The 17,725-nt window shown below is 41.8% G+C and overlaps 2 protein-coding genes across 3 annotated transcripts; both read left to right on the forward strand.

The window, feature by feature from the left end:
* The first annotated feature begins 5,267 nt into the window (after positions 1-5,267).
* Positions 5,268-10,880, forward strand: dnajb1a (DnaJ heat shock protein family (Hsp40) member B1a). Of its 2 annotated transcripts, none has more exons than XM_042086616.1 (3): positions 5,268-6,205; positions 6,982-7,595; positions 8,779-10,880. In XM_042086616.1, the coding sequence occupies exons 1-3, from the start codon at positions 5,995-5,997 to the stop codon at positions 9,007-9,009; spliced, it is 1,056 nt and encodes a 351-aa protein (XP_041942550.1). In that variant the 5' UTR covers positions 5,268-5,994; the 3' UTR covers positions 9,010-10,880. The 2 variants fall into 2 exon arrangements, with proteins under 2 accessions (XP_041942550.1, XP_041942551.1); XM_042086617.1 differs by having other exon boundaries at positions 5,268-5,487.
* An 870-nt stretch (positions 10,881-11,750) lies between these two features.
* On the forward strand, positions 11,751-17,514 carry gipc1 (GIPC PDZ domain containing family, member 1). Its single transcript, XM_042086273.1, has 7 exons — positions 11,751-11,955; positions 12,576-13,089; positions 13,430-13,615; positions 13,777-13,957; positions 14,580-14,689; positions 14,838-14,919; positions 15,145-17,514. The coding sequence occupies exons 2-7, from the start codon at positions 12,790-12,792 to the stop codon at positions 15,294-15,296; spliced, it is 1,011 nt and encodes a 336-aa protein (XP_041942207.1). The 5' UTR covers positions 11,751-11,955; positions 12,576-12,789; the 3' UTR covers positions 15,297-17,514.
* Positions 17,515-17,725: the final 211 nt, after the last annotated feature.

Here is a 17,725-nt window from a genome sequence, read left to right on the forward strand (position 1 = left end):
TTGGGTGAACTTCGTTTTTGTAATGTGGTTTGATAGTCTCTTGAACAATGTGTTTGCTCGACCGTTTTATTGTGAGCCCTGTATGTGTTTAGCTTGGTTTCTTGATGGCTAGCTCGCTAGCTAGTGGGGGTTTAGTGTAGCAGTCACTTGCTACCAAAGCTGCAGGGGGAGCTATGTCGTGAAAAATGCGAGCCCAAATCAGGCGAAAACCCAGAAACAGCGAAGGAATAACCAGACTTGCATAGGGCTTCTTTAAGTATAGGTATAAGTGTGGCCACAATCCGGCTGTGGGATGGAGGAAGGGATTATGCATGTGCTAATATAGCATGCAAACAGTGAAGCAGTAAGACAGTGGTAAAAAGTGGCTAGTGGACAGACAGTACACAGACATGGAGAGGGTGGAGATAGACAGACTATGCGGAGAAGTCTATCTCTCCTCTTCCCTTAAGTGAAGCATTGAACAGTTCAATGGCCCTAGGGACAAATTACTTCCTCAGTCTGTCTGTTGTGCAAGGCAGTGAGCGAAGTCTCCAGCTGATCAAGCTCTTCTGCTTTGTAATAGTACTGTGGAGTGGATGACACTCATTGTCCAAAATGTTGATCAGTTTGTTCAGGGTCCTTTTATCAGATATTGAAGTGATGCACTCCAGTTCAGCTCCCACTACAGAGCCAGATTTCCTTACCAGCCGGTCAAGTCGCCCAGCATCCTTCTTCTTTGTGCTTCATCCCCAGCATACCACTGCATAGATGAGTTCTTCCAGAATATCTGCAAAAGAGTCAACAAATGTAATAAGAATGTATTGTGCAATTATTAATTGCACTCGAGTTCATAGGGTTCACCTTCTCTGACTCAAAATGTAACAGAAAATGTTATTAGACTGATGCTTTTCTGTGGATTTACTTACTCTGTAAATTTTACTCTGTAAGCACAAAAGTGATGCTCTGACGTGGATGCAACTCCGCTCAAGGATGTTGTTCTGTGCATGGTTCTGTGTATAGAACCATATCTGTTGTTCTGTGTGCTAGCCAGAGCAGAAACGTATGGAGCTAAATTTGTCTCAATAATATTTGTATATGCGCAGAGGGGGATCCACAAATATTTCTTGATTTGCATGTGTGTTTTGATATCTACAAATAAAAAAATCATATTTGTAACTCTTATATTGATTCTTACAAATATAGATAAAAAAAAAATAGATAAATAAAATGGCATTTGTAAAACCGAAAATTTCATTTTTCATAAACAAACTCAAAGATCGTAATTCTTGATTTCGCTTGCAAACTGACGGTTTTATGCGTTTACTAAACAAAGATTATGGAAACTAGATGTACCGCATAGCGGTACAAAATATGACCGCCGCTCAGTCCTGTACATCCATTCCGCGAAAATAAATCACACTTCAATTTGTCTCCATCTTTTACTCCATCCCCCACTCTTGAAACTTTTGTGTATGCTTGTTTGGCATGCCTGAGTGTGTGTGTGCGGCTGCACTGAAAGTAGCCTACTTGTGCTGAAAAGGTGAATAGATTGTAGAATAGCCAAAGAAGATGTAGCATTGTTATAAAACCTTTAAAATCTCTAAACAATCACAAGTAGGGCAGGTCATCACAGTTCATCCATTGCAACTGGATTGATGAAAGGTCACTTACACCTGTAGGCTACATTGTATTTGGGAAAAGCAAAAGGTATCAGCATAATGTTATTTATTTATTTATTTATTTATTTTTTATGTATTTATAAACAAAAACATCTCTGTCAGTTCCATGCCGTTTTCAACAGCTATCAAAAACAAAGGTCATTTTTGGATGGATGGATTTTTTGTGAATATTTCTTCTTCTACATAAGATTTTAGTCATCTTTAGTTCATGTAATACTTTATTGTCAATGCACAAATTAAGTAACAGTAGTCTGAAACGTTATTGTTAATGCACAAATTAAGTAACAGTAGTCTGAAACGAAATGCTGTTTTACATCTAACCAGTGGTGCAAATAACTGACATGTCCAAATGGGCCTTGATGAAATGCGTCGCTAGACTGTTCATACACATTTTAACGGGCCAAAGTTGAAGAGCTTTTGTCCGTTATTGTTCGTGCAAATATAGGCTTATTCATGTTCCCTTGCATTGTGTAACTGAGGTCCATGGCTAGTCTGGCTTTCATCAGACCAAACTCAATCTTTTAAGAAATCAAAAAATAAATAGCGGGCAGATCAGGCTGGGTTCACCCAGCCTAGTCCATAGGCACCCGATATTGTTTAATTTTCAGATTGAGATATACCCGCTCTGGCTATTCTAAATGCAAAAATGCATTAGGGAGTTATGACAAAACTGTAACTAACAAACTAGATCCTAATAGAAAGCGGTTAGCTTCCCTAAGCTACAGGTAGGATTATAAGGTAGGCCTATTTACAACATAAATTGTCAATAGGCTATGCTGGCGACACAAATAAAATCTCCTTTGGAAACCAATGGCTTACGACTTACAGTATCAAGCGGACTTAAACTGCCATATCGTGGCGAAAAGTTGTAATAACATTCACGCAGTTCCATGAGTCAAGGAAAGCGCGAATGAAGTAGCCACTTCTAAATGGGACCCACTACACAGTAGCTTAAGGTGTGTTGCTAAAGCAGCCATAATGAAATGAAGGTGTCATTGTTTGGATACTTCACACACACGTGCTTTTTAATTTCACAGACTACAACTACCAAGCTGGAATCAAAGCACATCGATTCCCCTCTCACACCCTGCACGCACTTAAAACAAAATAAACAGGCGTCTCAGTCTCACGCATGTATAGGCAAAACTGTATCAGACCGGTGTAACGTTGGTAAATCTTCCATTGCACAGAATGATTTGGAGCACGTGCAATAAATGACAGTCGAAAGATACAAACAGTGCTGCTATCAATTTGCTTGGTATAACCGCATTTATAGTTTTCTACAAATGCAATCAATCAAATGGGCCTCCATCACTCAACCAACGCTAACGGTAACATTACCTAGGTCCTTATTGATATTACAAGATTAACGTACCTGCAGTAAAAACCAAGCATGTCCGATAAACATCCTCACTTCATCCTCACTTACACTTCATGTGAACATCGTCCTGTCCTTATTAGATGTTCGCTGCGGTAAATTACAGTCCTTGTAGGAAGTGTCCATTATTTTTTCAACCCACTTTTAACTTCCAAAAAAATTACGTCTCACTGCAACGATGCGCCATCTAGTGGACAAACGACTACTTATCGCCAATACTGAAAATGCAGCCATGATGATGATGATGAATATTTTGGCTTTCTTTTGATCCTATTGAATTTGTAATTATGTATCGGCCGTTCTAATACCGATAGTATGTGGGTGCCTGTGTGTGTGCATGTTTATATGTGTGCACCGCCATTTACAGGCCAATGAGTGTACAGTCACTAAATGTACACATAACCTAATTTTTTTAGCCCCCCCCATGGATGAAATTCTACGAAACTTGGCATACCCCCAGACCCCCAGAGAATGCCAGGTCAATCATACACATAAAATTTGGTGCAGTTCTGAACATCTTAACTGAAGATAGGGGCGATTAAAGCAGAATAATATTGCATTTTCATTTTTGACCGGGGCGGGGCGGGGCGGGGCGGGGGGGGCAAATCACAAATGAGTGATTATGAGCCAGGTTGATGTGGGCCCTTGAGACCAACATACCATAAAAGATTCACAGAGAACTGTGTCTGCCCTACCCTCCTTTCGGGGGGTCCAGTCCAGCGGGGGGGCTGCAGATCAAAACGAAAAACGATGGTTCCATGCTATCCATGTGGGGTTACATGCCCACCAAGTTTTGTGTACCCCGGTCTTTCAGTGTCCCGGGAATCCTTGTTGGTGTACGTCACTAAATGTACACATAGATTATTTTATTGTAAGGCCCCCCATGAACGAAAGTACACAAAACTTGGCATGCATTCAGAGGGTGTCATAATGATCCTACACTTTTAATTTCGTGCAGTTTTGACCTTGTCAGCCAGAGATATTGAGATGAAAACACCTAATTTTTTGCTTTTTAATTTTTAACTAGGTGGCGCTATACATGAAATAAGTGGTAATGGGATGGGTTGACATGCCCCCTTAAGACCAACATACAAAAAAAAGGTGGACCTCCTAGGCCCTACGGTTCTCGAGATATTCACAGAAAACTGTCTCCGGCCACCTACAGGCCAGTTGGTGTATAGTAACATAAATTAATTTATTGTGTGGCCCCCCATGAACGGAATTCCACAAAACTTGGCGTGCATACAGAGGGTGTCATAATGATCCTACACTTCCAATTTCGTGCAGTTTTGACTATGTTAGGTCACAGATACCTTCAATTACACCACCTCATTTTTACTTTTTTGTGTTTAACTAGGTGGCACTATACATGAAATGAGTGGTTATGGAATGGGTTGACATGGCCCCTTGAGATCAACATACAAAAAAAAATGGTCCTCCTAAACCCTACGGTTTTCGAGATATTCACAGAAAACTGTGTCTGCCCTACCCTCCTTTCGGGGGGTCCAATTCAGCGGGGGGGCTACAGATCAAAACGAAAAACGATGGTTCCATGCTATCCATGTGGGGTTACATGTCCACCAAGTTTCGTGTACCCCGGTCCCGGGAATCATTGACGGAAATTTGGGCATGCGAAAAAGAAAAAAAAGAAAAAAAAGAAAAAAAAATAATCTGACTAAACCTATATGACCGCCGCTTCGCTGCGCGGCGGTCATAATTAAACACTACTTTTCCATCAAAAAGCTTGTTGTGAAAGGCATAACTTGTTAGATTTAAGAACTAGGTTCGCTAGCTCTGTGTGTTATGAGCAAAGAATCTTTGGTTATGAGTCCCATAGAACAACACTGCCATCTACTGGATTAGAAAGTGTCAGCAGTCTACTTGTGGATCTGAGTGGCTTCTCTGCCGCAAAGTTTGTCTCAAAAATACGTGATCCACAAATGCTGATCCACAAATGCGAAAAACGAAAACTGTGTGTGCTGGTGATCCACAAATGCAGAATCACATTTCACAAATGAAATTTTCGGTTTTACAAATGCCATTTTATTTACAAATGCACATCTATATTTGTAAAAATCAATATACGAGTTACAAATATGATTTTTTTATTTGTAGATATCAAAACACACATGCAAATCAAGAAATATTTGTGGATCCCCCTCTGCGCATATACAAATATTATTGAGACAAATTTAGCTCCATAGAAACGCCCCCGCGCGAGAACTGCTGGGCTCGCCGATACTTTTCTCTGATATGAGCACGCTTTTCTGTTTTCATGGTTTTATAGACTGAACACAGCAAATTCTTCCGAACCACTAGGTGTCGCTGTATACTTTTGATGTAAATAAATCGTAGCATCCTTACAGCGTGTCAAAAGAAGAAGTGGTGAAAATGTACTTCTGGAACTTTCTGTCCCGGGTTACGTTGCGAGAAGATGAGAATAAGCGATAGGTAACTAAGCTTTTCTGTGAACCTCTGAAATTTAAGCGAATATTTAGTTCTTAACATTCGATACGAACTCTGTAGTGTATAAAATCAGAGTGACGTCTTATTCTATAACGGAAAATCAAAGGGATGCGGTCCACATAAACTACCGGAGGTTGACAAAATACACTAGCCAGCTAGCTAGCTTGCTAACATTAGCAAGCTTGCTATACTTGGCTTCTTCGCAGGGTAGCACTAGCTAACTCGCTAACTCATAAACGTTACCCAGCATCTGTTAACGGTTAATCTGTTAACACCATCTCGTTTGTTACTTTGAGGTATACGTATTATATCACGTGTGAAAAATAACGTTAACTTTAAACTTATTGTGAAATTGGAATCTTTTCAACCAGCTAACTTTACGTCAACGCGACAGTGGTTCATGGCATGGGGTCCGATTAATGAGTGTCAGTGACTTAATAACGTAAATCGTTCCTAAATTAACTTGTCAAGTGAACATAGGAAGTATTTGTGATGGGTAAAGACTATTATAAAGTGTTGGGAATACAAAAAGGTGCGTCAGAGGACGAAATCAAGAAAGCTTACAGAAAACAGGCTTTACGATATCACCCCGACAAAAATAAGTCCCCCGGAGCGGAGGATAAATTCAAAGAGATTGCAGAGGCCTACGATGTCCTAAGCGATTCGAAGAAAAAGGACATCTATGACCGATATGGAGAAGAAGGTAATATTATGTGCATGGAGTGGTTATAAACTTACATTCTGATAGTTAAACTGTTTTGTAGTTGGTTTGTGATGAGGCTAATGCTAACAGCCAGGCGGTAACATGGAATGACCTGGACTAGATAGCCAGCCGTCCAAATCGTTTGGAGACAGTAACCAATGTCACCTGTCTTAACATTTCTGGGTTGTATGTGATTTAAAGTTTTATTTTAACCATCTCTTCATTGTTAACTTTTAATGGTAATGTAAACGGAGCCCTAAGCTAAGGCAACTGTCATAGCTGATGCTTGCCCACCCAGGAACTATGTTGCTCCTTGTACATGTAGCTGTTAACAGTAGCTTTAGCTCCTCGTTTAAATGCGAATTTGTATTTTGCAGTGAGACAAAGTTCACACGGTACTGTTAGACATTTCCGTTTTGTCTGACACCCGTCCATGAGTTGGCCAGATGGCCCACTCTGTTGCCTCACCCGAAACTACCCAGTGTTTTGCTGCCAAACAGGTTAATTCTGTCACGAGCTTGGCTATGAAGACAGGACGACTCTGCACGACTGACGTGCTGCTTATGGGTTGCACTGAGGTTACTGTTGTTCATGGATTTAGTTGGCTAACGTTTTTCTGACACAGCCACGCTGTTGTTAATTTTTTTTTTTTTTTTTTTTTTTTTTTGTAAAACACAACTCATTTGTATAATGAGTTATACAGCAGTCAGATGACCCTGATGTGTAGGCAGTACGACATGCCATTATCTTAATACAATTTTCTTTTTTCCCAACAGGTCTCAAAGGAGCTTCAAGTGGTGGATGTCCCAATGGACCCACCTACAACTACACATTTCATGGGGACCCTCACGCCATGTTTGCTGAGTTCTTTGGTGGCCGCAGCCCATTTGACCAGTTTTTCTCACACGGTGGCGGAGGAGGTGACGATGACATGGACATTGACGACCCGTTTGCAGCGTTTGGCATGGGAGGCATGGGAGGCATGGGAGGCATGGGAGGCATGGGGGGCATGGGGGGGTTCCAGAGGTCCTTCAAATCCAGGCCTGGGAACATCCACGGCGGTAGGGAGAAGAAGAAGGACCCTCCAGTCATTCATGAGTTGAAGGTGAGCTTGGAGGAGGTGTTCTCGGGCTGCACCAAGAAAATGAAGATCTCCCGCAAGCGCCTCAACGCAGACCGCTGCTCCATGCGCAACGAGGATAAGATCCTGACGGTGGACATCAAGCGTGGATGGAAGGAGGGCACCAAGATCACTTTCCCCCGGGAGGGGGACGAGACACCCACCAACATCCCAGCCGATGTGGTTTTCGTGGTGAAGGACAAAGCACATCCAGTTTTCCGCCGAGAAGGCTCAGATGTCATCTACCCTGCTAGGATATCCCTCAGAGATGTAAGTGCCAGAGATAATTAAGATAGAGCTGTCACTTTGATAACAAATTTCTGTGTCAAAATGTTTAAAAGTTCAAGGCTAAATATAGGCCAGTGTCGAAGATGTGTCAGAGATGTAAGATGTAAGTATAGCCTAGTAGGATTGTGCCAAGCTCTATGAGAATGCATGCGACCCCTGAAATGTCCCTTACTTTTAAAAAAATAAAATCTTACTAATAATTCAGACAGTGAACTTGGCAGGTAATTGGGTGTAAATTGAATTGAAGGATTTTACCTTTTTGTTTTTTCTGCTCACGGAACATCAGTCCCTCAGCGTTCCCTCTTGTACTGTCAAGTCATGTCAGAGTAGATATGTATTTGCAGAGCAGTAGCTGAATAAATAGGACGGAGACTTGGATATCATTCAAATTTTCTGTTTCAGTTTCAACATTCCTGCTGGCCCCCTCCTCCCTTTTCCTGTCTTGAGACCCTGACCTGTTTGCAATCTGGCTCCTTAGCTTCCTGCTGTACTCTTGTCGTAGGGCAGTGTTTCTCAAAGTGTGGTCCAGGGACCACTGTTGGTCCGCAAGCTATCCCAAGTGGTCCGCAAGCAGACGTGATAAAATATAATATAGAGTTTGCCATCTCCAAGCAACTTGTATGCAAAAACAATTCTGCAACTCTGCCTATGGAAGCTATGCCAATGTAAATGATATGAATCCTCTGACACAAAAAGCAAGGTGCAAAGACTATAAGCAAGGTGGTTCAGTGAGTAGGCCTACTGTGTAATATACTGTTGAAGTAGGTTTTTTTTTTTTTAGCTAGGTGGTCTGTGTTTTTTTTTTTTTATTATTATTTATTTATTTATTTATTTTTTATTAGTTAAGTGGTCCTTGGTATGAGAAAGTTTGAGAAACACTGGGCTTAATAAGTTTCACAGCAAATTGTCAGTCTGGGACCTAACTCAAAATTCTGGTCCACCTGAAAACTTTTAAGTGGTGACCACCCTTGATGGATACCCCTTCCTTTCTCATGACACTGGTCAGAGGATTCCTATTCTTGCTCCTCTTGGTGTCCTTCAGGCATTGGCAGTAGTAGTAGTAAAGAAATCATATTAATTAAATGTTTTGTCATTTACTGATTAATATGATACAAGATTTGTAAAAACATGCCCATTGTAAATACTCCATCTTTCATTTCCTCAGGCGCTTTGTGGATGCTCGATTAGTGCCCCAACACTGGACGGCAGAACTATTACTGTGACCTCTCGCGACATCATCAAACCTGGGATGAAGAAGCGTATTGCGGGGGAGGGCCTGCCTCTCTCCAAGTGCCCGGAGAAGAGGGGGGACATGGTGGTGGAGTTTGTGGTGAAGTTCCCCGACAAGTTGGGCCAGAGCACCCGAGACGCCCTCGGTCAGATTCTCCCGCCGTGATCAGAGTGTAGTGATGGGAGGAGCCGTTATCCAACACTAAGACTGCCTCATCCAGTAGCGTTTTTTGCTTTTTGCCCTGGTATCCTGCTTTTCTTTTCTATGTCCCATAAAGATAAAGAGACTTTCTGGTGAACTGGAAGTAAGACAAGTGTAACCGCACTTTTTTTTTCCCCTAAAAAATAAATATTTTATTTTACCCATTGCTAAAGGAACCCTCCGGTTTAAAAACAACCTAGGGTCTCTTTTTGGATGATAATAATTGTAAACATTTTACGTTAATCAGAGTAGTTTTGAGTCAGACCAGAATACGTATTTGCAAGGAAATGGCATATAGCACAGCCTTGCGAGCACACTACTCTAAACCACTGACTAGGCTCAAAATATTGTTACACTTTTGTGCTACTGTAGTCCATGCAGACCAGACAAGCTGAAGTATTTTAACTTTAAGTGTACAAAAAGGGTATAAAAAAACAGGTGGTGTTTGTGCAGGCAGTGCTTTACCTATTCTTCCGGTTGCCGCCATGTTGTATGGAGTCCTAGCAGTATGGCGGCAAAAAGGTAAAGCACTGACTGCTCAAACAGGTCCTTTTATACTCTTCCTGTAAACTTAGGAAGTTAAAAAAAAACTGCACCCTCCCCACAGTAGTACAGAAGTATAATGACATTTTGAGCTGAGTCAGTGGCTTTCAGTAGTTTACTCTGATGTAGTGAGCTTGCCCACAAGGCTATGCTATATGATACTTATATGCTAATTCCGTGCAAGCGCATAATCCCGCCCTACTCAAAACTACTCTGATTAAATTATATTTTGGTCCTCAACAAAGGTTTACACTCAGTATCATCCAAACATAGACCCTGGGTTGTTTTTCAGACCAGATGGTTCCTTTAGTTTCCCTGTCTGTTGGTGATCACTAACATGATGCACTTTCACATCACTGTGAAATATTAGAATTTTTATTTTTTTTATATATATATTTTGGACTGGGGTGGGACATACAAGACGATTGTACTACGTCTTAACCTATGCATCAGCATTCATTCCCACATAGCTTTACATTGCTGAAGAAACTGGGAGTCCCCCTGAAACGCATTGATTTTTGTGCATTGATAGTTGATTTTGTCTTGTAACAAAATATTAATCTTTGTGGTGTATCGTTCCATGTATATCCTGTTTTACACATTGTTTCAGACACTGATGTCTGGATTGAAATCTCGCAGCCTTTTGCAGGTAGAGTGGGAGTTGTGCAATTGTAATTCCCAATGAAAAGGAGTACAAAAGCTTTGAGTTTTGTCCATGGTCATTCAATTTTAGTTATGCAAAAAAGACTCCAACCTTTCCCCCTGCCAATGGGGCCTCCCAAGATCCACATTACAGTTGCTACATTGAGGCCCAGATTTACCAGAGGCTTTAGCAGAGATTTAGCCTGTGCAAAACCATTATCCTGACCTATGATTGTTCCATGTGTTTGTACAGTATGTATTTTCACTGAAGGTCATGATTTTTGTTTTGTTTTATGTTAAACCTGTGTGCCAAAACCTTAAGTCTGGTCCTGCGTGTATCTCAGGTGCAAGTATGCCTGAATGTAGCGTTTGTCTTATAGGGAAAAAAACACATTTGCACATATCTATATGGATATGAATAGCCTAGGGCTCAGACAGGTCTAACTGTGTGTGCCGTGTAGTGACCTGAAAACTCCAGTTAAATTCCAAGAACTCACAAATGCTGTTTTATTTCAATGCACCGTCAACCATGAAGCAACCAGGGAAATGTCCCTGAGTCAACCTCATTACTGAACTGACTTGTGGAGGATGTTAAGTATCAGTATTTTGTACTGACTGAACGTAATATCAAAATATACTCAATCCACTAATCGGTGTGTGGTGTCTATGGATCCTTTCACTTCAGCCATCTACACAAAAAAAAATCACTTTAACGTTGATCATTCTTTATATATTTATTCCATAGGAACTAAGATACAGTGCTAACAAGTGCCAAAAAGGTTTGTGTGTTCTCTGTAGATCAGAATGTGTGTGTGTGTGTGTGTGATATATATATATGGAGTTGCTCCAAAAGAAATCTATGAAACCGCTTTACCAAAATAGCAGATGAAACTCCGCAGTGATGGCTTGCCAAAGGTATTTTCAAGTTGACCCAGTAGAACATTTAACATTTTGGTTGGATGTGTGTGAAAAAACATTCAGAAGCCGTGTTCATAATTGTGGGTCACAAACATTAAAATATTTTTAAAAATATGCAACTGACTACAAATTGTATGTTTCAAGTGGCATTTGTTTTTAGTTTATGGCCATGGAAACCATCCAACCAGGTCAGTCCAATTGTATGCCAACATGTGAGTATCAATGGAGAGTTGTCTAAACTTAAATGCCATACAAGTCTATGTTAAATGCATGATGACGCATGGGGCAACTTTTTGAACAATGATGTTGGGCAACCGGTGAACATAACCGGTTCCTTGTGGTCTGATTGGATGATCATGGTAATTTGCCTAAATGATTTAGTCAAATTAAAGTTTTCCAGAAATGTTGACCAATCATGAGGAATGTGCCAGTACAACAATGCCGAGGATGGATTATTGCCCTGCAACTTTGCTGAGAATCATGGTTTTATATCATGTACAGTCGTCATACATCTTAGCTTACATAGATGTTGAGCCTGCTTGAGCCGAGTCCAAATACTGAGAAACTAAGGTAGGTGGCAGTATTGGTATGTGTTTGTAATAAATCGGCTAAATTAAGAAGTGAAGAAGAAACCACGAAGATGTCCCACCCTCTGAATTACAAGCGTTAGGTAAAATTTTGATGATCAAGGCATAGGACTTGTCAGAAGTGGCAGCGGATTTCATTTATTATAGGACCAAGACTTATTTCCAGAGGTTGGTGAACGTCTGCTGCTAATGGACATAACGCTTTGCCATCTATAAACGGGTGAGTTAGTGTAAATTTGGTGGCTAGCTAAGCTAACTAAGACGCGTCGTTTCGAGATAAATTTCTTCACTTTGTCACCTTATTTGTAGCAGGTATGTTTCATGATGCACACTAAACGAACCGAATTAGCTTTTTTATAATTACGTGCAACGTAAGATGGTAGTTGGTAGTGGTAAGATATACCTTTACCGTTGTAATCACGAGTTAGACTGTGATGGGCCTCAGGAAAGTTAGCTAACGCTAATCAGCCTATTAAATGGAATCAACAAGGTAAGCTAGCCATCGCAGCTGATGATCGCTTAATAGATGGCTAGTTAGCTATTTGGATTAATAGTTGGACGTATTTCGTCATTGTGGTTAGCATATCCGTTCAGTAATCAGTCGTTTATTTGTGTAACATTGTTTTAACAATCTGTTTGTTTAACAAACAAACGTTACACGAAATTGATCTAATGACTAGATTAAACCATATGGACAGTGATTTATGCCTACGTAACTGTAAATACACATTTGTATTTTTAGTAAGGTGCCAAAGACGCAGTTTTCAGGCAAGCACGAGAGGCCGCGTCAATATGTCAACAGTTGATATCTGCTGTGTGTTTGTGTCTAATTTGTCACAGGTGTTGGCCCTGTAAGAAGTGATGGCATAGAGATGTGAAGGGCACCTATCCGTGTCTGTTTCATATTTGGCCTCAGTGCTGTAGGGTTTGCGGCTCCCACCGCTGTTTTGATCCTCCTGGCCTAGCGAAAGTGGCTCACCCAGATCATTGTGTCTGAGGTATACTGCTGTCACGATTTCTTCAGTAAGACCTAAATAACACTTAAACACATAAGATGCCTTTAGGACTGGGGCGAAGAAAGAAGGCTTCTCCACTTGTAGAAAACGAAGAGGCGGAGCCAGTGCGGGCAGGCTTAAATGTGCCAGGCTTGGACGGCATGGATGGGGTAGGGGGCGGACTTGGGGAGGCAACTGCACAGGAGGGTCTGCCTCCCCCGCCCACCAGCTTGCGTCCCCGTCTGATCTTCCACACGCAGCTGGCACATGGGAGCCCAACGGGGCGCATCGAGGGGTTCAGCAATGTCCGGGAACTCTACGCTAAGATCGGCGAGGCCTTTGGAATACCACCAGCTGAGGTGAGGAGCAGGGGACAGCCGGGGTCCCCATCTGCTGTCTAGACGTAACTCTCGGTTACTCGGGAGTCTTCTTCAGGTGATCATACATGGGCCGACTGTTCGAGTTATGTGGCTAGGCAACCACATAACCGGTTCCATGTTTTCTGATTGGATATTTATGATAATTTGCCTATGAAGTATGAACAAAAATTGGCCAATATAAATAAGAATATGCCATAACAATAATAAAGAACATTGCCCAGCAGTATTAATCAGAAAGTCGCTTTGTCAGCTTTAAATTCGCACACCATAGATAATGTTGATGCAAACGGTGTGTGTTGTCTGTCACATACGTTCCTAGGTTATGTTCTGCACACTGAACACGCACAAGGTGGACATGGACAAGCTGTTGGGTGGTCAGATTGGACTGGAGGACTTCATCTTTGCACACGTGAAAGGCCAGCGGAAAGAGGTGGAGGTGTTCAAGGGTGAGGATGCCCTTGGCCTCACCATCACAGACAATGGAGCTGGCTACGCCTTCATCAAGGTGAGCAGGAAATGTGTCCTTGTAGTTCTATCAGCACAGTGTTTATGGAGTATATGTCAAAGTTCATGAGACTCATTCCTAGAGATTATAAAAATATGAAATGATGTGTGCTCTTAGATTTTTATAAGTGTTTTAAATTTACTTAATTGGTGTAATTTCAGAGAATAAGAGAAGGAAGCATCATTCATCAGATCCAAGTCATCAACGTGGGAGACATGATCGTGTCAATCAACGGCCACATGCTTATTGGCTGTCGACACTACGAAGTAGCCAAGATGTTGAAGGAGCTGCCCAGGGGAAAGACCTTCGTCCTGAAGCTGGTGGAGCCCTTAAAGGCATTTGGTGAGTGTGTGCCCCTAAGGATTGGCTGTTAAGTCCCAGTTTAATTTCAGTACTGGTTCTTTACTTGGCCTTCAACACCTGTTTAATGATAAGCTCCTGAACAGATGGCACTGAAATGGCACTTGTGTTGTATGTCTCTGTGTAGTGGCAACACAGCACAAGTGGCGTTTGCACCAGTTCTGTGGACAATCAAATGGCACTCTCTAATGGTGCGCCATCACATTTGATCTTGGCTCTCTGATTATAAAGCAAGCACCTAAATTACAGCAACATCTACAGAGTAGGTTGTAACGCATTTCATTTGTTCTTGAAAGTGCAAACAAGGTCAGGAATGTATAATTGTGTAATGAGTTAGTTACTGCCATGGTCTCTCTTTCTCTCTCCAGAGAATTAGGTCACCCAGTATTAGTAAGAGTAATGCTAACTTCTGATTAACCGTATCAGTGACGGCAACAGTGTCACTATCCATTATCTGCTGGCGGTGCCTAGCCCTAATACCTGTACGTGTATGATGCCGTTTACGTGTATGGCCTGGCTGTATGGCTTTAGTGAACTTCCACTCTTAAGTAGTTGGTTAACAGACCGATTAAATGGTCCACCTTTTTGTTGTTGTTACAATCAGACATGATCAGTCAGAGATCAGGCGGGTCACGGTCCGGTGGGGTCCAGCTGGGCACTGGAAGGGGCACCCTGCGTCTTAGGTCAAAAGGTCCTGCCACCGTGGAGGAACTGGTAAGCTCATAATAGTTTTGTCCACAGCAAGGGCCATGTAAGCATTCAAAGTGGGTATTTAAAGCTTTGTGTATCTGTGAATTGCAAAATAGTAATTTCAGGCTCCTGCCTCATCGGTCATCCTCATGTTGATCTGTCCGTGTCTTAGCCATCTGCGTTCGAGGAGAAGGCCATTGAGAAGGTGGATGACCTCCTGGAGAGTTATATGGGGATCAGAGACAGCGAGCTTGGTAATGAACCCCACACTGTCTTCTGTATCTGACCGCCTCTGATAGACAAATACTTGGTGTGGTAACAAGACATGGACACAAAAGCATGGGTTTTATTTCACCTATTGGCTTACAATTGTGAATCACCTGTTGGCTACAAGTATGAGTTGTATTTTACCTGTTGTATTTTTTTTTTTTTTCTTTCCGTGACACACGCTCCTTTCATCCTGTCCTCTCCTTTTGCAGCGGCCACTATGGTCGAGCTGGGCAAGGACAAGAAGAACCCTGATGAGTTTGCCGAGGCCCTGGACGAGACGCTGGGTGACTTTGCCTTCCCTGACGAGTTTGTTTTTGACGTCTGGGGCGCCATTGGCGATGCAAAGGTCGGCCGGGTGTAAAGAGTCTGGAGCAAGAGGAAGCAGGGGGCTCTGTCTCACCCTGTGGCTGTGGTGAATCTATGAAGATGCACTACTAGAAATCACTCTAGTACCTTTATGAAATCTGTTTGTTTTTTGTTTTTTTGCTCTTATGTTGTTCGTTTGCTTCAGCTGTCTACCCTGTCTACTCAGAACCTGTTCCACTGGGAGGTTTCACATGGGGACTTCTCTCCACTATATGGGAGAATTATCTCTGACCTCTTGACACTACTTTCCCCAAGTGGGTTTTTATTTTACTTTTTTTTTTTTTACCAAGTGTCATTCTGTGCAGAGTCCCAAAATTGTGATTGACATGTAATCCAGATGAACAGTAGTGAACTAGTCATTAACCACCATTTTAAAAGTGTTGCTTTAGTTCTCCTGACTTTAAGAAAAAAAAGTAACATGAAGTTAAAGTTAACTGATATTTAGCAGCTGTTTTTATCCAAAGCGACGTGGACTCGCAAACATGGAAAGATAAGAGATAAAATATGCCGCTGGGAGACTTGATAAATAAGAAATTAAATATGGCGCTGGGAGACTTTTGTTGTTTTACAGGCCCTCTGACGGTGGCTTCTATAAACTGTGACTCTTCCCTTTGCACTGTGTCACAAGGCGCTGTACCAGCTGGTTTGCACCTGCACTGCGGCCGCTCCCATGCTTACTGCGCAGCACTGGACTGGAACCGTCACCACTGAGCCCGATCAGAGCCGTGCTGGACAGGACGGGACTGGACTTTGCAGTGCTGTGCAGTGACCTTTGAGCACTGCATTAGGTCAGTGCAGCCTATGGACCACTTAGTGTGTGACCCACAGAGACCTAAACTATAAACCGATGAAGCATGTGCTGACTAGGGTTCCTTTGAGTTTCTGTTTTTCTTTGATTGTTTCTTTTTTTTAAGTGAGTGCGAGAGAGTGAGAGCAAGAGCTATAGAGAAAGAGAACTATGAGGCCTTGGTGGACCAGTTGATTTGGCAGCATTTGTTAACTCCCCAGTTCATTACATGGAGAAGTTGCATCACAGACATTCGAGATGGGGGCCCTGATTTGAAAGACAAGCAAGGTCTTCAGTGTCAAACACGTGTTGCAGAGGTAATTGTCATTGCTGGGCAAATGGTCTGATCGTAAATCTACATGAGTGTGTAAGATATAAATAAATTGTGTGAGTAACGCTGACACATTAGCCAGTTAGTCTGAAGTCTTAACTTGTCTCACTCATTTTTATATATTTACAATTACTATTACGTATTGTATTGTTATATTTATATAAATTTTTACATCTGATCGTTTGTCAAGCAATGGGAATTATATTTGCTACATATGTTTTACACTTAAGACCAAAGACTTTGTCTGTCTTTCAAATTAGGGGCCATAGCGCTGAGCAGTACAAATGACAAACAGGCTCTGACTAACACTCCCGTGCTCCTCGTTACCTGTAAGGGGCGTAAGACAACCATTCCATAATGCCAAACTGAAGGAAAACTCACTGTTTTAGGCAATCAGTGTGACTACAGTATTATACCAAGATATAAATATTTCCAGTGTATTTTCTTAGCAGAAGAAAGGTTTACAATGTGTTACAAAGGTTTACAGTGGCCTCTTAAGAGAACAGTATTGTGTCTTTATGTTGACCTCCTGTCATTAGAGGGTTCGTAGTGTTGATGTGCTTGTCGGTCTTTTTTTCTTTTCTTTTTTTTTGGAGCGGGTCATTGGACTCGAGTCCTGATGTCCACTCCTTCTCCACTGCACCTTCTTCTGTAGGCCAAGCTGTGGCCAAAGCACTTCCAATGAGCTCAACCAACAGCCTACACAGTAAGGGGGGGGGATCACATTAGCCAACGGCAAGCGGCAGGTTTCCTATTGTTCTTTATGGTTGGGCAGCGGAACGGTGGCAGCGCTAGCGTTGAACAAGCTGAGGGTTGAACTTGGTTCAACTTTCAAAGCACAACGCAAGCGTATTCAATTGACAAACCGTTTGTGTTGCTTAGGAAAGAGACACAACTTATTATGGTCTGAGCGTTACACTACGTTCGCTTGTCGCTGGCTAATGTGATCCCCGCCTAATGCTGTGGGATTCAGGGCTAGGAGAACAACCAAACGCTAATGCCAGTCGGCAACTCAGTAGCTTATGTGATGTGCAGAGAGATCGTGTCATGACAAAAATAAATAAATAAACAAAACACACACAAAAAAAAAAACACTGATCATAGAGCTGAATGCAACTTGACTTGGAATCTTTTATATAAACTGTGTAGTTACTTTATATACATCATACACTCTGTGATGATAGTTTTGTATCGGTTGATTTTGGTTTGTCTTTTTCTGTCACTCCTCAGTGCTTTTTCAACTATACTTAACTGAGTATTACTGTCAAATAGCTCTATGTTAGAAACTGTAACACTGAAAGATTTA

Source organism: Alosa sapidissima, chromosome 3, assembly GCF_018492685.1.
Source record: "Alosa sapidissima isolate fAloSap1 chromosome 3, fAloSap1.pri, whole genome shotgun sequence".
Lineage (NCBI taxonomy): Eukaryota > Metazoa > Chordata > Actinopteri > Clupeiformes > Clupeidae > Alosa > Alosa sapidissima.